This window comes from Canis aureus, chromosome 8 (assembly GCF_053574225.1).
Source record: "Canis aureus isolate CA01 chromosome 8, VMU_Caureus_v.1.0, whole genome shotgun sequence".
NCBI classification, from domain to species: Eukaryota; Metazoa; Chordata; class Mammalia; order Carnivora; family Canidae; genus Canis; species Canis aureus.
The window spans coordinates 60,151,039-60,176,390 of record NC_135618.1 but is presented as its reverse complement, the minus strand read 5'-3'; the positions used below and the strand labels follow the sequence as shown (position 1 = coordinate 60,176,390).

Below are 25,352 nucleotides of genomic sequence, written 5' to 3'. Positions count from 1 at the left end.
CACAGGGTTTAAATAGACAAAGTACCTAGAGAAGAGCCTGAAACTCAGAGCATTAACCATACTGTCACCCCATCCTGAGGAAATTAGCTTCAGTAGGTGTTTTCTGGTTGATGTTATCTCGGCTGCATCAAATGAACAGTACAAAACCGATTGTGCTGGGGCACCTGGCTGGCTCAGTGGGTGCAGCTTGCAACACTTGATCTCACGGTTGTGGGTTTGAGTCCCACATTGAGGGTAGAGATGACTTAAAAATAAAATCTTAAAAAAAAAAAGAAGAAGAAAGAAATTGATGGTGCTGGCATGGTGACAACTGACCGTACCCGAGATCAATGCCCAAGTGCTCGCTTCGGCAGCACATATACCAAGATCAATGCCCAGGGCAAAGGTCACCTTGTGTAGACTCAACACAACAGATGCCAGCTACTCTTCAGGATGGCTTAGATGTTTCCTTACCAATTGTCCCATCATTCCATGAAAATGGACTCAAGCATATCATCTTGCAGGGAAGTGACAAATGAGATCCTAGACTGGGAAGTTCTGGGGTACCCAGAATCTGTGCATCCTTTTTTTTTTTTTTTTTTTTTTTTTTAGAATCTGTGCATCTAAGATGGAACCCGTGGCCTGGATGCCTCAGGTCTTCTGTGTCCTTTGTAAGGTAAAATGATTTCAGTTATGTCTTATTTTTCTAGAGGTTCATCTGAAAACGAGAGATAATTTTCTCTTGCTTTACTCAAGAGAGTAAACAAGACTTTGTGTCTAGCCATTTCTCATCTTCATCATTGCTCATTCCCCGGTCTGACCCAACATCACCTTGTGTCTGGATTTTGTGGTCCCCCTGCTTCCAGCCTTGCCCCTACCAAAGTCTGTTCTCCACACAGCAGCCAGTAGGATTCTTTAAAAATATAGATCAGGGACGCCTGGGTGGCTCAGCGGTTGAGCGTCTGCCTTTGGTTCAGGGTGTGATCCTGGAGTCCTGGGATTAAGTCCCACATTGGGCTCCCTCCATGGAGCCTGCTTCTCCCTCTGCCTATGTCTCTGCCTCTCTCTCTCTCTCTCTCTCTCTGTGTGTGTGTGTGTCTCCTGAATAAATAAATAAAATCTTTCTAAAAAATTAAAATATAGATCAGATCATGTTATTTTCTTGCTCAAAACCCTCCAGTGGTTCCGTATTTCACTCAAAATACAAGCCAAAGTTCTCATAGTGGCCTAGAAAGATTTAACCTATCAGACACCTCACTATCTCTCTAAAACCTGGTCCCCCTCTTGCTCACTCCTTTTCAACTACACTGTTGTCCTTGCCCTTGGCTTATTCCATCATACCTCTGCTGCATGGCCTTTGCACTTGCTATTATTCTCTTGCTTGGCTTTCCCAAGAAAGCTTCATGGCTCATTCCTGGATCAACTCCTTTGAACTTTGCTCCTTAGCACTTGTAGACTTCTGCTTATACTAACTAATTTACTTATCCATCAGATTTATTGTCCATCTTCTCTATTACTATATAAACTTCCAGGACAGGGGCAGCCCGGGTAGCTTAACAGTTTAGCGCCGCTTTCAGCCCAGGGCCTGATCCTGGAGACCTGGGATCGAGTTCCGCATCGGGCTCCCTGCATGGAGCCTGCTTCTCCCTCTGCCTGTGTCTCTGCCTCTCTGTCTCTCTCTGTGTCTCTCATGAATAAATAAAAAATTAAAAAAAAAAAAACTCCCAGGACAGTATGATTATTTGCTGTTGCTGTTCACTGAGGTATCCCCAGTACCTAAAACAGTGCCTGGAGCATAGTCAGTGAATATGTAGTCAGCAAATATTTAATGATAAGTGAATGCTTGGGGCTCTTCCTTCCCCTAAGGATAATAAAGAGGCTTTTGGTTTCCAGAGTCTAGACTCTTAGGAGCAAAAAGCTGTATTGTCCAAAAAGGAGTGGTTGAGGGAATTGAAAGTGAAGGCCCAAATTAAATTATATATTTAATTTAATATATAAAATTAAATAAGACACTGGTGGCAGGTGAGCAATCAGTTGGGTTTCTTCAAAGATTTTTTGTTTATTTATTTATTCATGATAGACATAGAGAAAGAGAGAGAGAGGCAGAGACACAGGCAGAGGGAGAAGCAGGCTCCATGCCAGGAGCCCGACGCGGGGCTTGATCCCAGGACCCCAGGACTGGGCCCCGGGCCAAAGGCGGCGCTAAACCGCTGAGCTACCCAGGGATCCCCAGTTGGGTTTCTTCAGAACAGAAACTGGAGGACGCAGAGGGAACTGGCCAGTCAAAAGTGAGGAGGGAACCACACAGACATACAGAGAAATAGATCTTATGAGAGAGAATCACGAGGTTTCTGAATGGGAAGTGGTGAGAGCTTGGAGGGCTACCTCCATTCCTCTTTTCTTTTTTAAGATTTTATTTATTTATTCATGAAAGACACAGAGAGACGCAGATAGGCAGAGGGAGAAGCAGGCTCCTGGGGGAGCCCGATGTGGACTCCAGGACCATACACTGAGCTAAAAGCAGATGCTCAACCACTGAGCCACCCACGCATCCCTACCTCCATTCCTGATGACCTCCCTAGTCCACACTGAACCCTTTCCTTCATGATGCTTAAATGAATAAAATGTTGAATAAGAAAGGATGTGGCAGCAGGGAGCCTCTGGGCTTGCTTGGGGACCAATAGGCCCCTGGGTGACGTAGATGGTGGCAGGAAAAGCTGGCTGGGGCCTCCCCCGCCCCTACCCGCAGTCCACCAGGCCTGACTGCCTACAAACCCAGGACAAACCGGGGCAAAGTTCTCATTTCAGACACACACAGAAGATTTGTTGGTGCAAATGCTGCTGGTTGCCATCAGCTGCTACTCTTAGCCCAGGCTTGCCACCCACCACTTCCTTCTGAGTATAATAACATAGGCCACTTTGGTCAGGATGGTTCTAACAGAAATATCTGTGTCACCATAGTGCCCTTTTCCCTTCTTCCCACCTGCCAGGAGGTTGGAGGGAGAGACTACCCCAGGGAATGAGGCTGGGCCTCAGGGGAAGGGAGGTCATTGAGGCCCAGAGGTGCTCAGAATAAGTGGGGTCAGAGGCCACCACCCTCTTCCAAGACCCTTATGATCTCATGGGCTAACTACACCCAGGTATTCTAAAGTTCTAGAAACTACTTCGGATTTTCTTTTTTTTTTTTATTTAATTTTTTTAATTTATTTATGATAGTCACACAGAGAGAGAGAGAGAGAGGCAGAGGCAGAGACATAGGCAGAGGGAGAAGCAGGCTCCATGCACCGGGAGCCCGACGTGGGATTCGATCCCGGGTCTCCAGGATCGCGCCCTGGGCCAAAGGCAGGCGCCAAACCGCTGCGCCACCCAGGGATCCCTACTTGGGATTTTCTAAGGGAAGGCTGAGTGGGATGCACTTACAGGTAGGGATTTTCTACAGATGGCCTCTTGAGTATTCACACGCAGTCCATGGGAGCCTGTTGTCACTAGTTGACCTCACTCCAGGGCTTCCACTTCCAGCTTTTTGGCATATGGTTTATTGTGTCCAAAAGAGCATATCATACAGGGCCAGAATCCCAGGAACCAGTTCCAAGCAGTACTGTCTTGCTATGTTGCGCCAAGGCCCCCTTCACCTCTCTGGGCCTTGGTTCCCCACTGCGTACACAGCTCACGCTTCTGCAGGACTCACCACCCTGTGAAGCTCAAATAGGATCATACTAATGTTAATACTCCCGTGTTGTTGCCTTATTACTTCCACCTGCTAGTACGAGATCTCCAGCTTCCTGCAGATTCTTTGCTATTTCAGAAAGTCTTCAGAGGGATTTCACTTGTGCTTCACTTCCTTGTACGTGAACTGCTCCAGGCCTCACATCTTGGCTGTAGATCCATAACCAAAACCATAGATAGAACAATTCTTGACTTCTAACCCCAAGCCCTTGAAACACCAAAGCTGCGGTAGAGTTAGAAGAATCTCTCTCTCTCTCTCTGCTTTGAATTACCCCAACCTCCAACTGCTTGGGCTCCCATGTGTACAGGCTAATAAAGCATCTCTTTCAAGTTTTACTTATGACTATTTCTCTCTCTCTCTCTCTCTCTCTGTCTCTCTCTCTCCCTCTCAAACACTGAATTTATGTTCAGGGGGTGGAGCCAGAATGACCAACATAATAGCTACCATGTACAGGAAGGATCACGACTCCTGTCTGATAACGAAAATTTCACTCCTGGGTCAAACTCCTTTGAGTTTGAGCCTCCCCACCTTCATGACATGCCTGTGCTCCCTCTTGAATATTCTATTGGGTCACTTCATTAGTGCTCCAGACACACCCCCTTGTTTGTGAACTTCCCAGATGACCAAACCCACATTTGGCCTGCAGTGGGGATATTGGTAACCCCAACCTATCTTATTTGTTACATCAAGGAAAGTGAACTCTCTGCCATCACTCTGGTTCCTTGGGAAAAAGGAAAACATTTCCTCCCTTCTGACTAGATAGCTTGAGTCCATATAGAAAACAAGTCAAATGGAGCCCAGAGGACTTATCTATCATTGGATGACATGCTTGAACTGTACAATGAGGTGGAACATCTGGAGGAAGCAGCAGCTCTGTTGATTATCTAAATGATGAGGAAGGCCTGCTCCCTGCTCTCACCACCTATCAGACTCTTCTCAACCGTTTCTGCCCTCACTCCTCCAGCTGAATGTTCCTGAAGCTCTTTCAGGAACTGTGGGTGACTCCCTTCAAAGCCTCCGATGACTCCTTAATTTAGAGAGTCTTGGCCGAATATCATACTGTGGCAAGTCACAGGAACCCATTTGAGTTGGCAGAAAGCAAACGAATACGTTTGTCTACAGGATATCACAAAGCCCTTTGAAGAAGCCAAATACGATCAGATCTCCCCGGTGGCTGGAAGACAATGTCACATGCTCCCCATTCTCTCACTCTGCAGACCACCTTTCTTCACCTCTCCAGCAAAGGTTGAGGAAGCTTACCCCTCAGCCCAATTTTACATACACTCTGAATGTCTACACTCTTAGGAAGGAGAATCTGGTTGAGCTGGGATGAAATGTTCACCCTGTAGTAATCAACTACTGCCAAGGGAACAGAGTCTTAAACACCAACCAGCATCTGGCCGCCTTACCCTCAACCTCAGAGGTTCTTGGTCACCTGAGGTAAAGCTCAGTCTTACTCCGTAACTTTTTTTTTTTTTTTTAGATTTTATTTATTTATTCATGAGAGACAGAGAGAGAGAGAGAGAGGCAGAGACATAGGCAGAGGGAGAAGCAGGCTCCATGCAGGGAGCCCGATGTGGCACTTGATCCGGGGACTCCAGGATCATGCCCTGAACCAAAGGCAGGCACTCAACCACTGAGCCACCCAGGTGTCCCACTCCATAACTTTCTTTAGCTTCATGCCCGACTTTCCCTCCTCAATCTCATCAACCTATCCCCTTTGCCTGGAATGTGCATCCCCAAATCACCACTTGTCAAAATATTCCCAGCCCTGAGGCATCGTGCCAACTTCTTCGTGCCATCCTTTATGATATCTTTGAGTGCCTGAGTAGCTCCATGGAGTCAAGTGCCCGACTCTTGGTTTTGGTTTGGGTCATGATCTTGGGGTCATAAGATGGAGCCCTGCATTGGGCTCCACACTCAGCAGGAAATCTGCTTGGAAATCTCTCTCTCCTTCTCCCTCTGCCCCTCCCTCCTTTCTCTCTCTCTGTCTCTCTCTCAAATAAATAAATAAATAAATATTTTTTTTAATGTAGTAACAAAATTTCAGATTTGAAAGGATTCTCAAATATCACCAAATTCAACTTTAGCCTACTGCACAATAGTCCTTTCTATATTATTTCCTATTAAATCTTCAACCAGCTTCTCCTTACACACCTCCAGAGACAGGATGCTCATGACTTCCCAAGGAGATCCACTGCATCTCCTGCAGCTCTGCTTGCATGAAAATGCTTTTTTTTTTTTTTTTTTTTTTTTAGATTTTATTTATTTATTCATGAGAGACACACAGAGAGAGGGGCAGAGACACAGGCAGAAGGAGAAACAGGCTCCATGCAGGGAGCCCGATGTGGTACTCCATCCTGGGACTCCAGGATCACACCCTGGGCCAAAGGCAGGTGCTCAACCACTGAGCCACCCAGGGGTCCCCAAGGAAAATGTTTTCTTGTATTACATGCCAGTTTGCCTCTTTGTGACTTCCATGCTTTAGGCCTGGTTCTGTCCTGCTGATATGCCTGGGACAAATCTGTTCTCTTTCCCATCTGGAAGCACCTTCAGAAATGTGGACAAGGCTCACAGGTTTCTCTTCCAGGCTGAACATCCTCAATTATATCTAATATTACCTATAAGACAAAGTCTCAACTCCTCTGACCACCCCAGGAGGAACAACTTGTTTCAATGATCTTCCTAAAATCTGGTGCCTTGAAATAAATGCAACGAGGATATTCATGGAAATCCTTTAATTAAAAAAAGAAAAAAATAAATTGAATATCTAACAATAATAGGAAGGTGGTTATACCAGTTAAATAAGTCCATTTTTAAAAAAGATTTTATTTATTTATTTATCCATGAGAGACACAGAGAGAGAGACAGAGACACAGGCAGAGAGAGAAGCAGGCTCCATGCAGGGAGCCCAACGTGGGACTCGATCCCAGGATCTGGGATCACCCCCTGAGCCAAAGGCAGACGCTCAACCGCTGAGCCACCCAGGCATCCCAAATAGGTCCATTTTATGAAACACTTCAGCCTCTAACAAAATGTGGTATATTTACATATACTGGTTTAAAAAGATTGTCAAGATAATATAAGAAGAAAAATTACTAGTGTGTGTTACATCTTTTTTTTTTTTTTTTTTAAGATTTCATTTATTTATCTGAGAAAGAGAGAGCACAGAGGGAGAGGAGAAACAGACTTTCCACTTAACAGAGAGCCCAGCTTGGGGCTTGATCCCAGGACCCTGAGATCAAGACCTGAGCCAAAACCAAGAGCCAGACACTTAACCAACTGAGACATCGAGGTGCCCTAGTGTGTGTTACATCTTAAACACTTCATTTTTTGCAGTGTTTCGGTGAGCTCCAACTATCAGGGTGTCGATCTCTGTCCTCATTTGCATTCTTTCCATTTATTCATTCAACAAATGCTGTTTAAGGCCTTCTCTGTGCCAGAGCCCACGCTGGGCCTTGAGCTCCTAGAATCCAGTGAGGTGTGGTCTCAGCTATAAGGCGCTCACAGGTGTCAGAGAAAATCTAGCATGAAAATGGTTAGAACAAGGAAATTTCAGGGTTAGGAGATCATGGAGGAGGGGTCTCCCAAGTCTTGAAGATAATGCTGTTTGTTGGGCATAACGCGTCGTTGGGTAATTAAAAATGACCAGTGCAGGGGATTCCTGGGTGGCTCAGCGGTTTAGCACCTGCCTTTGGCCCAGGGCTTGATCCTGGAGTCCCGGGATCGAGTCCTGCATCGGGCTCCCTGCATGGAGCCTGTTTCTCCCTCTGCCTCTCTCTCTTTCTCTCTCATGAATAAATAAATAAAAATTTTTTAAAAAGAATGACTGGTGCAAAGGTCCTGAGGCAGAGAGAATTATGCTGTATTCTGTCCACCCCACACCATACTCTATCCTAATCCAAGTCCCCACCAACTTTCACTGGTCCTCTGCTTAATCATTCCCCTACAGCCTATTCTTGACCTAGCAGACAGAATGAACTTTCAAAACCATGAATATAACCATACCACCTCCCTGCTTAAAACCAAGCCCATGACTTCCTCTTTCTCTTAGGACAAAAAGTCCAAAATTCCTTCACACAGCCCATCAGATCTTTATTTATTTATTTATTTTTTTTTTTTTTTTTTTTTTTATTATTATTCATTTATGATAGTCACACACAGAGAGAGAGAGAGGCAGAGACACAGGCAGAGGGAGAAGCAGGCTCCATGCACCGGGAGCCCGACGTGGGATTCGATCCCGATTCTCCAGGATCACGCCCTGGGCCAAAGGCAGGCGCCAAACCGCTGCGCCACCCAGGGATCCCCCCATCAGATCTTTAAAAAAAAAAAAAAAAAGACTATTTGAGAGAAAGAGAGAGAATACAATCAAGGGGGAGGAGCAGAGGACAGAGAGAAGTAGGCTCCTCACTGAGCAGGGACCACGATGCGGGCCTCTATCCCAGGACCCTGAGATCATGACCCGAGCTGAAGGCAGATGCTTAGCCAACGAAGACACCCAGGTGCCCCAACACATCAGATCTTACATTTACTCCATCAGGAAATCTGTTGCTTCTTCCTTTAAAAACTATCCAGAATATGACTACCTGTCACTATTTCCGGTGTAACCAAGTCACCATCATCTGTCCCCTGGGTTTTTTCAGGAACCTCCTCACTGTCTCTCTGTATCTGTTTAGCCAAACCTGTTCACCCTCACCTCAGCCTCTGGTCTAAACCATCCCATGGCTCCCATCTTACCCAGAGCCAAAGCCAAAGGCCATACCATAGTCCAGGGGCCCTGCACATCTGGCCCTTCACTGCCTCTCTGACATCACCTCCTCTTGCTCTCTCTCACCCACTTGTCACCAGCCATACTGGCCACCATCCAACACATAAAACTTGCTGGTCTTTGCCATGGGTACTTTTCTGTCAGAAATGCTCTTGTGCCAGGTTATCCCATGACTCCCTCTCTCAGCATCTTCCAAATCACTTTCTCATTTTTTTAAAATTTAATTTCTTTTTTTTTTTTTTTGAGAGAAAGAGAGAGAGAAAGAGCACACAAGCAGGGGAGGGGCAGAGGCAGAGGGAGAAGCAGACTCCTTGCTGAGCAGGGAGGCTGATGGGGGGCTCAATCTGAGGACCCTGAGATCATGACCTGAAATGAAGGCAGATGCTTCACCGGCTGAGCCACCCAGGTGCTCCTCACCTTCTCATTCTTTATCTCCATCTCCAAACCCTCCATTCTCTGAGCTCTGCCATCACTCTGAGTCTCTTCCTGTCCTGTGTCTCTCTTGTTCTGATGGCAAGAGGTGACTCAGTATGGCTTCTCACATTTACCCCAGATACAAAGATGACATTTCCTGCCACGTAAAGTGATAGAAGATGGTTAAGAGTGTGAGGGGCCATGAACATAGGCGTCAGTTCTCAAGTTTCCTGAGGGAGAGCCTGTTGCTGGAAGCCCCACCAAACAAACCCAGGGAGGCGGGGATAGGGAACTGAGGCTGTGCTGGGCCTGGGTCAGGCTCAGGTTCAGGGGCTGGCAATGGGGACACTGACCTGGATGCTGGGCCAGAGTGGTTGGGGTTCAGACCAATGAGGAATGTTTTGACCCCTGGGGTTTGAATACAGAGTAAAAGCTATAGCAAAGTCAGATTACAGCAGTCCTCCAGTGATCTGCAAGGCCCTATGTCCTGTGCCATTTACACCAATCCTGTGATGTGCCTGTCTGACATTTCCTACAACTCTCTCCACTCAATATGCACCAGTCTTCCTGGCTGCCTTGTTGCTCCTAGAATAGCCTAAGTATATGCCTGCCTCAGGGCTTTTGCACTCACCATTCTCTACCTGAAGCACTCTTTTCAGATATCTGCATCCTATTCTTCTCTTCATTGAGGCCTTTACTTCAAAGTCATCTTTTCATTGAGGGCTTCCCTGGCTACAATTACACAAAATACATTCACATACCAGACTTCCTACTCTTCAGGCTTCATGTTTCTCTCCTCAATACCTATCTTTAACTAACAAATGGTTGCTCTTACCTATTACTATCTCTTTCCATTAGAATGTCTGCTGCATGAGGACAGGGATTTTTGCCTGGCATTCACTGTTATAGCTTCAGTATCTAGTGTGCATAAGTTTTCAGTAAATAGGGGGCATCTGGGGATCCCTGGGTGGCTCAGGGGTTTAGCGCCTGCCTTCAGCCCAGGGAGTGGTCCTGGAGTCCTGGGATCAAGTCCTGCATAGGGCTCCCTGCATGGATCCTGCTTCTCCCTCTGCCTGTGTCTCTGCCTCTCTCTCTGTGTGTGTGTCTCTCATGAGTAAATAAATAAAATCTTTAGAAATAAATGAATAAAATAAAATAAAAAAATAAATAGGGGGCATCTGGATGGCTCAATTGGTTAAGCATCCAACTCTTGGTTTTGGCTCAGGTCATGATCTCAGGGTCATGGGATCAAGCCCTGTGTTAGGCCTCACACTTAGCGGAGAGTCTATTTCAGATTCTTTCTCCTCCTCCTCTGCCCCTCCCCACTTGGGCTCTCTCTGTCTCTCTCAAATAAATAAATAAAATCTTAAAAAAAAAAAAAAACACTTTTCAATAAATATTTACAAATGAATCCAGCAGGAGTGTTGAACACCTATTACATGCCAGATTATTTCACCCATTATATAATATCCTACTAGAAATACTTGGAATGATCCCATTTTTGTTTTAAAAATTTTAAAAGTAGGGATCCCTGGGTGGCGCAGCGGTTTGGCGCCTGCCTTTGGCCCAGGGCGCGATCCTGGAGACCCGGGATCGGATCCCACATCGGGCTCCCGGTGCATGGAGCATGCTTATGTCTCTGCCTCTCTCACTCTCTCTCTCCCTCTCTCTGTGACTATCATAAATGAATAAAAATTAAAAAAAAATTTAAAGTATATGCAAATACACAGAGCACACTGCTCTACACCGCCTGGAGGGAGTGACAGGGCGCCCCCTGGTGTTCAATGTAGTGGCTTTCCTTACTCATGAAGGAAAAGGTCTAAAATACACGAGGCTAAGCTGTTGCTAGTACTTCTCTCTGGGAGGAGGATTTTGAGGTAACCTTCTTCCTCTTTACTAAACTGCATTTTGTGATTTTTCTCCAATGACAACATAATGATTTTTGTAATAATATTTCTGGCTCATCAACAGAGTGTGCTGACTCTTGATCTTGTAAGTTCGAACCCCACCTTCAGTATATTACGTAAAAAATAAATTAAAAAAAATTTTTTTTTAAATAGGGACGCCTGGGTGGCTCGGCGGTTTAGCGCCTGCCCTCAGCCCAGGGTGTGATCCTGGAGTCCCCGGGATCGAGTCCCACATCAGGCTCCCTGCCTGGAGCCTGCTTCTCCCTCTGCCTATGTCTCTGCCTCTCTCTCTCTCTCATAAATAAATAAAATCTTTAAAATTTTTTTAAAAAACTAGGGGCACCTGCTTGGCTCAGTGGTTGAGTGTCTGCCTTTGGCTCAGGTCGTGATCCCAGGGTCTTGGGATTGAGGCCCCCATCTAGCTCCCCTCAGGAAGCCTACTTCTCCCTCTGGCTATGTCTCTGCCTCTCTCTGTGTCTCTCATGAAAAAATAAACAAGATATATTTTTTTAATTTTTAAATAAAAATAAAATATTTTTTAAAATGTGTACTAAACCTATTGAAGTATTTTCGGCATACTAGAAATGTACTGAGTGTATAGTTTACCACAATTTAAAAATTCTTGAAAGTGTGTGGAACCTAGGGTGCCTGGCTGGCTTAGTCAGTAGAGCTTTTAGCTCTTTATCTCAGGGTCATGAATTCAGCTCCACATTGGGTGTAGAGTTTGTTTAAATATATACACTTTAAAAAATAAAAAAATTAAAATAAAGTTTGCTGATCTGTGGCACCTGGCTGGCTCAGTCAGTGGAGCGTGCAACTTTTGATCTCAGGATTGTGGGTTTGAGCCCCACACTGGGTGTGGAGATTACTTAAAAATAAAATATTCAAAAAAATAAAAATAAAGTGTACTGAACCTTAAAGTGTAGTGTTATGACTGGAAATTTTCATAATGAGAAAAAAACTATAACTAGCATTAGCCCAGTGCTTTTGTCGTATGTAAAAAACAAAAGAGGGGCTAGTATTCAGACTATTATTCTCTAAAACCTCTTTTCTCCTTTGCCTGCATTTCCAGCCCCATCTGGGCCTTTACTCTTGCAGTCTTTGGCCCAAAGCTTTAACCCAAGCCATAAATGTTCAGTAGATCTCTCTGAAAAACAAGAAAAAGATCAAAAGGATACTTTCAAATGCTCATAATACAGTCACAGGGATCACCCTCCAGAGGCCCATGGGGATCATCTGCACAGAGGCTCATGAACTTGCTCTGAGCCTAGTGGGTAGTCCCTGACCAAGGCAAATTCATGACTTTCTTGGCCTGAGTGAACATTGCTTCCAAACAGCAGCAAATTACAGGATGAAACCCTCCCTCCAAAGAGTCCTGCTTCCTTGGGGGATATGATGGGAGTTGTTAGTATTCTCAAGGGGGGCGGGCCCACGATAAGGCATAGAGCACCAGACTTCAGGTCAAAAAGACCTAGGTTTGTATTCTCACTAGGTGACCCTGTGAGGGACTTCTGACTTTTCCGGGATCTCAGTCTCATCTCCAAAATTGAGCTAATAATGATAATTCCCTGGCGCCACTATGAGCATTAATGAGGAGGTGAGTAAGTGCAAGATGATCAGTGCCACGGCACCTGGGTGGCTCAGTGGTTGAGTGTCTGCCTTTGGCTCAGGTGGTGATCCCGGGGTCTTGGGATCAAGCCCCTTGGGATCAAGTGGTAGGGAGCCTACCACTCCCAGGGGGAGCCTGTTTCTCCCTCTGCCTCTGTCTCTGCCTCTGCCTCTCTCTGTGTCTCATGAATAAATAAATAAAATGTTGAAAGAAAGAAAAAAAGAAAGAAAGAAAGAAAGAAAGAAAGAAAGAAAGAAAGAAAGAAAGAAAGAAAGAGAAAGAGATTAAAAAAAAAAAAAAGATCCTCAGCCCCTTGTCTGGTTCATCATATGAGCTCAGCAAATTGTGTTGCATAAAGTGACATATTTATTCATCAAATGTCATTGCCCTGTAAAGTACAAGGGAAGCCAAAGTAGGCACAACAGGGCAGCCCCTCCCTTGTACAGCTTACAGACTAGTGGCGCAAACAGATAATTGTGGCACAATCACATGAATAAAGAATTACAAACTGTCCTAAATGCTGAGAGGAGAAAGTCCAAAGAAGAGAGAGCATACAGAGGCACCTGATCTAGTCACTTTTTAACCCAGGTGAGGGAACTACAGACGTAATGGAGTGTTTTCATTTTTCCCTTAGTGATAGGAAGATCCTTCACAGGTACAATATACTAAAGATTTTGCAAAACAAGTTTCATAGTTGAGATTTTTATATGATCCTTATACCATATCCTAGGCAGAAATGATGACCTTCATTTGACAGAAGTGGAAACTAAGGTGTAGAGAGGCTATATCACCTCAAGGACAGATAAGTTCACTGACAACAAATCCAAAGGTCAGACAAAATCCAAAGGTCTTCTTTTCATCTCTTGTTTTCCATTCTTTCCTTGTTCCTTCAGTATTTTAAATTCTGAAATATACAACATTTTCTTTTTTTAAGATTTTATTTATTCATTCATAAGAGATACAGAAAGAGGCAGAGATACAAGCAGCTCCCCTGCTGGGAGCCTGATGTGGGACTCCATCCCAGGACCCCAGGATCATAACCCAAGCCAAAGGTAGATGCTCAACCACTGAGCCACCCACGCGTCCTGATTTTCTTTTTTTTGATGTTGAAATACAGCTTACAAAAAGAGCATAGGAAAACAGATACGAAAAAAAAATTATAATAAAAATAAATAAATAAATAAATAAATGAAAAAGAAAGAAAAGAAAACAGATACGTATGGTTTAAAGAACATCATGTAACTACAACCCAGCCCAAGGAACAGAACTTAATGTAGCCCAGATCCCCTCTGCACTCTTCCCCAGAAGCAATCCCTATGCTAAATTTTGTTAATCATTCACTATTACTTTTTTAGAAGTTTTTATCATTTTGCATCTCTTATCAATATATTATTGCTTTGCCTGGTGTTGAACTTTATATAAAGGGCATCTTAGTTTACGTATTCTTCTGCAACTGGCTTCTTGCTCCCAACATCTTGTTTTTGAGATTACTGATATTGATGATGCCTAGGCCTATGATTCATTTTCATGGGTGAACAATATTCTGTTGTGTAATTATACCACAATCCGCTTATGCGTTCCCTATTAACAGACAGATGGGTTATTTCCAGTATTCCAATGTTACACTCCTCTTTTTCTTTAGGAAGACAAATGGATTTGTTTTTACAAAAATTTTCCAAGATGGGGATCCCTGGGTGGCGCAGCGGTTTGGCGCCTGCCTTTGGCCCAGGGCGCGATCCTGGAGACCCGGGATCGAATTCCACATCGGGCTCCCGGTGCATGGAGCCTGCTTCTCCCTCTGCCTGTGTCTCTGCCTCTCTCCCTCTCTCTTGGTGACTATCATAAATAAATAAAAATTTAAAAAAATTTTTTTCCAAGATGTTATAAGTTTTGTGAATTTAAATTCCAGCCGCTCCATCTACCTTAATAGTGGTGTGTGATGATAGATTCTGTTTTTTATGGTAAGCTTACCATCAGCCAGGAACTGTGTTAGGTGTTTTACACACATTTTAAAATTTAACTCTCAGAAACACTCCCATCTGGTATCTATCATTATCTTCAGGTGAAAGGACTATTTTATAGGTAGTGAAACTAGGGTTCCTAGAGGTTAGATAATTTGTCCAAGGTCATTAGGAGAGCCAAGACTGCAACTCAGTCTAATTTTAACATTTGAGTTTCTTCCAATTTAATCCATACCTTCTTAACACTGTATTGCAGAACAATAAAAACCAAATGTAATGACTTACTGTAAGAGCTATAAGTATCCTTATGTTTTTTTTTCTATTTTTAATTGTGCCAAAATACATATGACATAAAATTTTCCACCTTGCCTTTTTTAAGGGTACAGTTCAGTAGTGTTAAGTACCTTCACATTGTTGCATAATCAATATCCAGAGCTCCTACATTCTTGCACATGTCTCTTGGGGCACCTTTGCAAGAGTTTCTCTAGGGCGTGTTTTATGGGTAGAATTGCTGGGGAGTTCCACCTATGTGTGGAATGCATAGGTTTGCACATGTTGATTTAATCAGTTAAGGCCAAACTCTTTTACAAAATGGTTGCACCAATTTATAGTTCCATAGGCAGGATTTTTTTTTTAAGTATGTAATACACTCAAATATTTTTTCAAAATTTTAAGTTCAGGGGATCCCTGGGTGGCTCAGCGGTTTGGTGCCTGCCTTTGGCGCAGGGCATGATCCTGGTGTCCCGGGATCGAGGCCCATGTCGGGCTCCTTGCATTGGAGCCTGCTTCTCCCTCTGCCTGTGTCTCTGCCTCTGTGTTTGTGTATGTCTCTAATGAATAAATAAATAAAATCTTAAAAAATAAAATAATAAAAAATTTAAGTTCCAAATGTTAAAGGAGCAAAAAGACATCATAATGAATAATCTCTCGTCCCCAGCCACCTTATTCCTCCCCAGAGGCAATCAATTCACTGGTTTCTGGTGATTATCCTCCAAGAGATATGTTATTGCATATATTTCCCTCTTTTACAACAAATAATAGTATTCTGTAAATACTGCTCTGAACCGTGCTTATTTCTCTTAACAAACATCATAAGCAATATAACCTGGTGGTCTTTGTTTTTTGCTTTTTTTAAACAAAGATTTATTTAGTTATTCATGAGAGACAGAGAGAGGCAAAGACACAGGCAGAGGGAGAAACAGGCTCCAGGCAGGGAGCCTGACATGGGACTCCAACCCCGGTTTCTAGGATCACACCCTGGGTGGAAGGCGGTGCTAAACCGCTGAGCCACCGGGGCTGCCCAGCTTTGTTTTTTTTTTGTTGTTGTTGTTGTTTTTTAAGATTTTATTTATTTATTAATGAGAGACACAGAAAGACGTTAAGACACAGATGGAGGGAGATACAGGACTGGATTCCATGATCTCAGGATCATGCCCTAAGCTGAAGGAAAACACTCAACCACTGAGCCACCCAGGAGCCCCTAGCCTGGTGGTCTTTGGAACAAATTGCTTGGATTCATATCCAGCTTTCCATATTCTAAACTGGGTGTGAAAAAAATAAAAATAAAAATAAAATAAAAATAAATAAACTGGGTATGACCTTGAGTGGGTCATTTAATCTCTCTGCATTATATTCTTTATCTGCAAGATGTGGAAAGAATCTTAACTCAAACGTTTTTATAAGAACTAAGTTAATATAAAAAAAGAACTAAGTTAATATACTAAAGCATTTAGAACTGTGCTTCTTAGAATTGTAACTATTATCAATATAATTACATCAGTGTTTTCTCATTCTGTTTTAAAGTTGCTTGGGTAGTCTATTACATAATTATACCACAATTTATTTTAATCATAATTGATAAAACATTTAAGTTGTTTCCAGCATGTTGATATTACAAACAACACAGAAAAACAAAACAAAACAAGACAAACCTATCATTTCCTACACATAGCTGGTGAGTACATCTGTAGTGTAAAATCCTAGAATTGGAACTGCTGAGTCAAAGGTATTATGTGCAGTTTTTATTTATTTATTTATTTAAAAAATTTTAATAGGATTTTTTTAAAGATTTATTTATGATAGACACACACACACACACACACACACAGAGGCAGAGACACAGGCAGAGGGAGAAGCAGGCTCCATGCAGGGAACCCGACGCGGGACTAGATCCCGGGACTCCAGGATCGCGCCCTGGGCCAAAGGCAGGTGCCAAACCGCTGAGCCACCAGGGATCCCCTTACTTTCTAATTAAAAAAAAAAAAAAAGATTTTATTTATTTATTCATGAGAGGCAGAGAGAGAGAGACAGAGAGACAGAGAGGCAGAGACACAGGCAGAGGGAGAAGCAGGCTCTCTGCAGGGAGCCCAACGTGGGACTCGATCTCGGGTCTCCAGGATCAGGCCCTGGGCTGAAGGTGGCGCTAAACCGCTGAGCTACCCGGGCTGCCCTGTAGTTATAATCTTAATAGATATTGGCAAATTGTTCATAATGGATCCATCACAGATTCTTATATATACTAATTTAAAGAGATACAGAAATTTTAGAATTTCTGAGCTTGGGTGGCTTAGCGGTTGAGCGTCTGCCTTCAACTCAGATTGGGTCCTGGTATCCTGGGATCCAGTCCCACATGGGTCTCCCTGCATGGAGCCTGCTTCTCCCTCTGCCTATGTCTCTGCTTCTGCGTGTGTGTCTCTTATGAATAAATAAAATAAAATATTTTTTAAAAAAGAAATTTTAGAACAAAACAAGGTAAGCCACTTTGTTGTCCAGATGAGTGAACTGCTGCGGGGGGGGGGGGGGGGGAGGGGGAGGAAAGTGACTCACACGGGCAGTTAGTGGTAGACGCAAGAGTCTTAAAAGACTTTAGGATCATATTTTTAAAATGTAATCTCTACCCCCAGTGTAGGGCTGGAAGTCACGACCCTGAGATCTAGAGTCGCATGCTCTTCCGACAGAGCGAGCCAGCCCGAGTTTTAAAATTCCTTCAAATCCATTTTAACATTTCATTATTTTGATGCTAAGGTTTGCTTGCTTGATGGTAGTAACTTAATATCTAATTTCTCATTATTCTTTCCGAATTTTTCCCTGGGCTCTTTTTCTCTCCTGGACTGGTCACGAGCGCAGTCAAACGACCCGTGGACAATTCTGCCCTACGGGAGATCTGCCAAGCGACCGATCTTCTTTATATTCGAAACTGCCCTTGGTAAACTGCCTCTAGGGGAGCAGATTCCGCCAGCCACTCCCAAGAGATCGTTTAAATTACATCTAGGGGAGCGAACCCAAGCACTTGCGGGTAATCTCTCCCCGACCAATTTCGCAAGCTGCTGGTTGATTTGTAATTTAGCTTTTAGACCAAAGGAAGCCCGCCTCTCGGTAGCGGAGTCGTCATTGGCTAGCACGGCTGTCAATCAGCGGGGCTATAAGTAGGGGGAGGCCGGCAGCTCCTCCCTCAGGAAGGCCAGGAGCGCGCGGGGTGGCGTGAGTCCGGTGGCGCGAGTCGTGCCGGGGAGAATCTCTGCGGTAATATCTGTTAGTCCGTAGTAACTGGAGTAGAAGATACAAGGGCGCTCCCCTCCTCTCTCCTCTTCCCTCCCTGCGGGGCAGGCGCGATGGCGGAAGCCGCGGCGACGGGCGCCGGCGGCGAGGTGGCGGCGGCGGCGGAAGGCTCGGGCTCCGCGGGCTTGTCTCTGGGCCGGGGCTTCTCGAGCTACCGGCCCTTCGAGCCCCAGGCGCTGGGCCTCAGCCCCAGCTGGCGGCTGACGGGCTTCTCCGGCATGAAGGGCTGAGGCTGCAAGGTCCCCCAGGAGACGCTGCTCAAACTCCTGGCGGGACTGACGCGGCCAGAAGTGCGGCCCCCTCTGGGCCTGGGCCTGGTCGGAAGCCATGAAGAGGCGGCCCAGGAAGGCGGCCTGCCGGCCGGGGCGGATCCCAACCCCACCTTTCCAGCCCTGGGCATCGGGATGGACTCCTGCGTCATCCCCCTGAGGCACGGGGGCCTGTCCCTGGTGCAGACCACGGACTTCTTTTACCCCTTGGTGGAAGATCCCTACATGATGGGGCGCATAGCGTGTGCCAACGTGCTGAGTGACCTCTATGCCATGGGCATTACTGAATGTGACAACATGTTGATGTTACTCAGCGTTAGCCAGAGTATGACTGAGGAGGAACGAGAGAAGATAACACCCCTTATGATCAAAGGCTTTCGCGACGCTGCTGAGGAAGGAGGGACTGCAGTGACTGGCGGACAGACAGTGGTAAACCCTTGGATTATTGTCGGTGGGGTTGCCACTGTGGTATGTCAGCCAAATGAATTCATCATGCCTGACAGCGCCGTTGTTGGGGATGTGCTCGTGTTAACCAAACCCCTAGGAACCCAAGTTGCTGTTAATGCCCACCAATGGCTAGATAACCCTGAGAGATGGAATAAAATAAATATGGTGGTCTCCAGGGAAGAGGTAGAGCTGGCTTATCAGGAAGCCATGTTCAATATGGCTACCCTGAACAGAACTGCTGCTGGATTAATGCACACGTTTAATGCACATGCAGCCACAGATATCACCGGTTTTGGCATTCTGGGACACTCTCAGAACCTTGCAAAACAACAAAGAAACGAGGTGTCCTTTGTTATTCATAATCTGCCAATCATCGCCAAGATGGCTGCCATCAGCAAGGCCAGTGGGCGCTTTGGGCTCCTTCAAGGAACCTCAGCGGAAACTTCTGGTGGATTGCTGATTTGTCTGCCAAGAGAACAGGCAGCTCGCTTTTGTTCTGAAATAAAATCTTCCAAGTATGGAGAGGGTCACCAGGCATGGATCGTCGGTATTGTGGAAAAGGGAAACCGGACAGCCCGGATTATTGACAAGCCTCGAGTTATTGAGGTCCTACCTCGTGGGGCCACTGCTACTGCTCTTGCTCCTGACAATTCCAATGCCTCCTCTGAGCCTAGCTCGTGAGATGGAATAGCAGAAGTTGTTTGGACCTTAGAGCCTTTGTACGCAATCATGAACGATTCTCAAAACGTTATTTTAAGAAGAAATTTCCAAAGAAGGCTGCCTGCATAGTAGTTCCAGCTGCCCTTTCGAGGTGATTTGAATCAGCCCATCACAAGCTGCACATTCCAAGGCCAGAAGTAACATTTGGGACTTCAGGGGGAGATTTGTTCATCTTGTATGTGGAAGAGGAGCAGAAAAACCTCTGTTCTTTCCAAGAGCAGGATGAGGCTATTCTATTCTAGTTTGAGGGATTTTTCTTGGCACTGGGTTGATTCATGTCTGCACAGGGAGTTAGGTTATGTATTAAAATTACATACACACCAAAAGAGGTAAATTGCAAAATGATTTAGATCAGAAGCAAATAAGTTTGGACCAATGCTGTTGATAAATCTAAATTGTTAAGAGAGATCTTATATTGTATTGTCAAATTCTTTATTAGATTTTTCTCAAGTACTGGCTCTTTCCTGCTCTGGACAAGAATTGAGCAGCTTGTCCAATGACTGGGAAAGGAGGACCTGCAACCATCTGATTTGGTCTCTGTTAATGACGTCTCTCCCTCTAAACCCCTTTTAGGACTGGGAGAGGCAGAGTAAGCCCCAGAGCCCAAACCTCAGTGGTTATTAAGATGTTCAATCTTGTGCTGAAAATTCCTGGTGATTTAATCAAGAGTAATTTCTAGTGAAATAAATAAAAAGGACTTTGTGGAAAAACTCTTCTGCCTAATGTTTGGATTCTTGGAATTCTGAACTTTTTACAGTCTTATAAAATGAATCAATTGACACACTTAGAGTCTGGCAAGTGGAGAGTGAGAATGTTTTCCCTGATTCAGGACCAGAGGATTTAACACCTAGATTTACGTTTGCACCGTTCCCCTGAGTTGATAGCAAAGTACCCAAAACAAGCATTAACCCCAAGGACTACAGGGTGGGAGAGGAATCAATACTTCTTGGAAGATTCAAAGTAGGTGGAAGAAGAGTAACTGACTTAGCATAATAGAGGAAGCCAAAGTAAATGCCTTCAGAGTTGGGAAATATGAACAGGAAGCAAGGAGATATGCTCTGGAGGTACTAAGGGGTCAGGGTGGGGATAAAGACACTGAAAGTTTATATACAGAGTAATTATAATTAGATCTTTGAAGTTCACAAACCTCTCCCCCATGTCACTTAGATGACTGCATCTCACCTTTGTAGGTAAGGAGAGGTTTACTTTCTGGGAGACAAATTTTAAAAATACTGCAAAGCTGGGGACACCACACAAGGGGCCTGACCAAAAACAATAAGGGCTGAAAAACAAGACTACCCCAATCCCCTTCCTCACCTTAGCTATTAAAAACACTGTCCAGGAAGCTTATACCACCTTTGCTCCTCTGGAGAAAAAGAATGCCCAGAAAAAAGACCTATAAACATTTAGGGAGCCCCCTGTGAAAATCTCTACCAGGAAGCCTCCCAGTTGAAAAGTTTAACTCAAGCAACTCAATGCGTCATTCTTAAACAGAAGCAGTCAAGGATCACCAGACATTTGAGGCAAGCCTCTTTTAAAAAAAAAAGTCAAAGAAAACTAAAAACTCGGTAAAAAGACAATACCAAGAGCAGAAGAAGGAAAAAAAAAAAAAAAAAAGCAGAGGTAAAGAAGATCAAGGGTTCATAAAAAGAGAACAAAGCATTTAGAATGTAAAATATAGCTAACATTTTTAAATAGAATATTTAGAAGATAAAGTTGAGGAAATCAGAAGGTAGAACAACAAAAAGATGCACAATAGAAGAAAACAAATGTATGAAAATTAGAGGTGAGCCAGGAGGTTCAACATGTAGGAGGAATTCCAAAAAGATAATAAAGTAAATGGAAGAAAAAAATACGTGAAACTATAAGAAAGTTTTCTAAAATTTAAAAAGTACTATAAATCTCTGTCACATCTCTTGACTTCCCAGCATAGTGAATGAGAAATGACCTACACTAATTTTATTACATTTTAAAATGGCTGTGATAAAGAGAAGTGTTTTATATAAATTCATTTGAGCTGCCAACAACCCCATTTTGCAAATCAGGAAGCTGAGGTGCAAAGAGATTAAGAAATTTGTTCAAAGTTGCACAGGACATCTGCTAGGCAGAGTGAATCCAGAGTCCATTCTTTTTTTTTTTTTAAAGATTTTTAAGTAATCTCTACACCCAATGTGGGGCTCAAATTTACAATGCCGCGATCAAGAGTTGCATGCTCCACACTAACTGAGCCAGCCAGATGCCCCCAGAGTCTAGGCTTCTAATCATACTCTCCTCAAACTTTCTGGGGGGAGGGGAAGAACATGTAGAAAGGTCTGGCAATAAGAATGATATCAGACTTCTCAACAGGGAATTGGAAACTGGAAGACAATGAAGTAACACCTTTGAAATCCTGAGAGTAAATTATTTTCTCTGTATAATTCTATACCTAGCGACATTTTTCAAAGTATCAAAGTGGTTTCATCCTATGCATTCTTTCTCAAGAAACTACTGGAAGATGTGCTCTAGAAAAATAAGGTGGCAAACTGGGAAAGAAAAACAAGGTTTAGGAAACCCATGCAAGCACAAGGTGAAGGGAGGTCTTAAGGTAATGGTTCTCCAGCAAGCCTAGAGAGCAATCAGCCTGGAACAGGCAGGACACTAGAAGATAGGAGCCTGAAGGCTTCCAGGAAGAGGAAAATGGACCGAGTACTCGTACAGTTGATTTTGTGAAAAATTATACTGGAAGGTTAATGGAAGATGTAAAAAGAATTAGTGAAAATTATATAGAAAGCCAGCACATGAAAAAAATGAGCCAGTAATCAACTCCAATAAAAAATAAAACCTGTGTGATGAATGAAATGTAATCATACATAATATTTGACAATGAATATTTACAGAATTGTAAATACTATCTAGCTCCAATAATCAATTTTATTTAAGATTTTATCCATTTGAAAGAAAGTGAAAGAGCACAAGCAGGGGGAGGGGCAGGGGGAGAGGGAGAAGCTGACTCCCAGCTGAGCAAGGAGCCCGATGCGAGGAGCTCAATCCCAGGACCCTGGGACTATGACCTCAGCCAAAGGGAGACACTCAACCCACTGAGCCACCCAGGTGCCCCAATCAATCAATTTTAAAAACTCAGCTTTTCTCCTATTCCAAGCTCTTAAATAGCTTTCCATACAATCCTGCTACTTCTCTCCAACCTCATTTCATGGCACTTGCCCTTCCTCTCTCACTAAACTCTAGCCCATTAGCCTTCCGGTGGTGATCCAAATAGAGATCCTTTGTACTTGCAGATCCCTCTGTCTGGAATCTCACTTCATGTTCTCTACTGGGCAGGCTCACCCTCAGTCCTATCTCAGCTCAAATAAAACCTCATAAAAGGCTTGTCTGACATCAGCCAACTACTTTCCCCACTACTCACCAACTCATCAACCCTACTCTCCAACTTATCACCTCATTTATTGGCTTCATAGGTCTTACCCTAATCTGTAATTATCTTGAGAATGGTTAGTTTACTTTATAAATGACTCTTTCTGCTAGTATGTAAGCTCCAAGATGGCAGGGGATGTTGTGTATCCCCAGTTCCTAGAACACTGTCTGGTTCATAGTTAGAATATATTGAATGAGTGAGTGAGTGAGTACACTCCGGGGACCCTGGTACCCTCTATGTCCACACTTTTCTTGCTCTTAGTGTCTCCTAGCGGTGGAAGCTGGATTTCTTTTTTTTTTTTAATGATAGTCGCACAGAGAGAGAGAGAGAGAGAGAGGCAGAGACACAGGCAGAGGGAGAAGCAGGCTCCATGCACCGGGAGCCCGACGTGGGATTCGATCCCGGGTCTCCAGGATCGCGCCCTGGGCCAAAGGCAGGCGCTAAACCGCTGCGCCACCCAGGGATCCCGGAAGCTGGATTTCTTAAGACAAAGCTTTGGAGAAGAAATTCAGGCCTTGGTTCTGTTTGTTCACATACACAGCTCTCTGGTTGGAGTGGGCAGTACAAATGGAGAGGAAAATTATTGGATGTGTCCCTGGTCTGAGTCCTCTTAGTTAGCCTAGAAATGGTTAGGGGTTGAGAGCAAGATAGGCATCCATCTTTTTCTTGGGGAGGACCTGGGCAATAACCAGAGGCAGCAGATGGTGCAGGGGACAGGGCCTTGGGTACAAGTCAGAACAATCACAGGTACAAAGGTAAGGAAGGTGATAGAGGAAAGGGAAGCCAAAGGAAGAAAAGAAAAAGGAGAGGAAGTTGAAGTTAGAAGAAGAGAAGATGATGAAGAGACAGGACAAAAGGGCAGAAGAAAAGGCAGTAATGAAGTGACCTCAGCATATCCCAAACAGATTGAGCTGCCTCTTTTACTTCCCTGTGAGGGTAGGGAGACTTCTTTCACTTTCTGAGGAGCATCAGGGGTGCTGGTGAGCTTCAGCATTCACCTTCCTGGGTGATCTCAGATGAGTCTCTGGGTCTCAGTTTCTGCATCTGTAAAACAGGCACAGCAATACCCACCTGGAGGGGATCCCATGAGGCATACTTCTATAAATTAGCATTTATCAGATATATTCAAGCACCAGGCCCTGGGGAAACAAAAACATGACAATGCTGACAATGCTTCTGTTCTCCAGGAGACTCAGTCTAAAAGGAGATCTAGAACAGGGACACCCATCACCCCAAAATCAAGACAAAGAATGATAAATGTCATATAGGCTAGAACGGAAGTACTATAGAAGGTCCAATTATTTCCTTTGAGGAGGCTTAGGAAGGCTTCCTAGAAGAGGTGGCTTTGAAGCAGGGCTCTACAGAATGAGTAGAATTTGGGTTTGGCTATGCAGAGAAGAGGGAATGGGCATTCTAGATATGAGCAAAGTTAGGGAAGAGGAGAGTGGGGTTCATGCGGCTGCATTTCAGTATCGGTGTAGGGAAATAAGGCTGGACACACACAAGTTGCAGAAGGACTTCTCTCTTGCTCTCTCTCTTTTTTTTTTTTTTTTTAATATTTTATTTAGGACAGCCTGGGTGGCTCAGTGGTTTAGCGCCACCTTCAGCCCAGGGCCTGATCCTGGACACCGGGGATCCAGTCCCACGTCGGGCTTCCTGCGTGGAGCCTGCTTCTCCCTCTATGTCTCTACCTCTCTCTCTCTCTCTCTCTCTCTCTCTCTCTCTGTGTGTCTCTCATGAATCAGATGGGGGGGGCAGGGACATAGGCAGAGGGAGAAGCAGGCTCCATGTGGGGAGCCCAATGTGGACTCAATCCCAGGTCTCCAGGATCACACCCCGGGCTGACAGTGGCACTAAACCGCTAAGCCACCGGGGCTGCCCTCTCTCTTTTTTTTTAAAGTAAGCTCTACACCCACTATGGGGCTTGAACTCACGACCCTGAGATCAGGAGTCACATGCTCTTCTGATTGAGCCAGCCAGGAACCCTGGGAAGGACTTCTAAAGGTGATGAGGACTCCCTGGCCTGAATGAGTTAGCCTAGAGATTTCTCAAAGCCTCTGTCATAACTCCCCCTGAAAAACTTAATAAGTACAAATCCCACTAATTATAGCAGCATCATTTCTGCCATCCCCCACTTCAAAACCAACAAGGTCAATGGCTCTACCTCCAATTAAGAATAGCACTGTGATACAAACAAAATACACATCGTCCCAGCTCTCCCAGCAGACACATAAAGGGTTCTCGGAAGCCACCTAGGCCCAGAGCCCCATTACCCCATTAGGGAAATGGTGGCACAGAGAAAAGAAATAATTTTCCTAAGGGCATTAGTGTATAGGTTCTCAATCACCCGACTCTAAGTTTACCATCATACTCTATTGTGTCTGGGACCTTAGCGGCCCAGGTTTCCCTACCCCACCACCACTCACCCAGATTATGGGTCTGCTACTTTGTTCTCTAATCACTGCCCCGTTTTTCACTCCAGGGTTTCCCAAAAGCCGTACTGGGACCAGTTGCACATGGTTGGCTCCAGTGGTGAAGGCAGCCAAACTCTTGCGTAGCAGAAGGGTGGTGTATGCATGCT

At 44.5% G+C, this 25,352-nt stretch overlaps 1 protein-coding gene and 1 long non-coding RNA gene across 2 annotated transcripts; one reads left to right on the top strand and one right to left on the bottom strand.

The window, feature by feature from the left end:
* Positions 1 to 6,429: 6,429 nt before the first annotated feature.
* On the bottom strand, positions 6,430 to 9,366 carry LOC144318148 (uncharacterized). The gene is made up of 2 exons (XR_013383985.1): positions 8,892 to 9,366; positions 6,430 to 7,230 (listed from the first exon to the last, which is right to left on the bottom strand). It is a non-coding gene; the product is annotated as an uncharacterized LOC144318148 (long non-coding RNA).
* Positions 9,367 to 17,809: 8,443 nt separating this feature from the next.
* On the top strand, positions 17,810 to 20,069 carry SEPHS2 (selenophosphate synthetase 2). The gene has a single exon (XM_077907301.1). The coding sequence runs from the start codon at positions 17,977 to 17,979 to the stop codon at positions 19,318 to 19,320; it is 1,344 nt and encodes a 447-aa protein (XP_077763427.1). The 5' UTR covers positions 17,810 to 17,976; the 3' UTR covers positions 19,321 to 20,069.
* Positions 20,070 to 25,352: the final 5,283 nt, after the last annotated feature.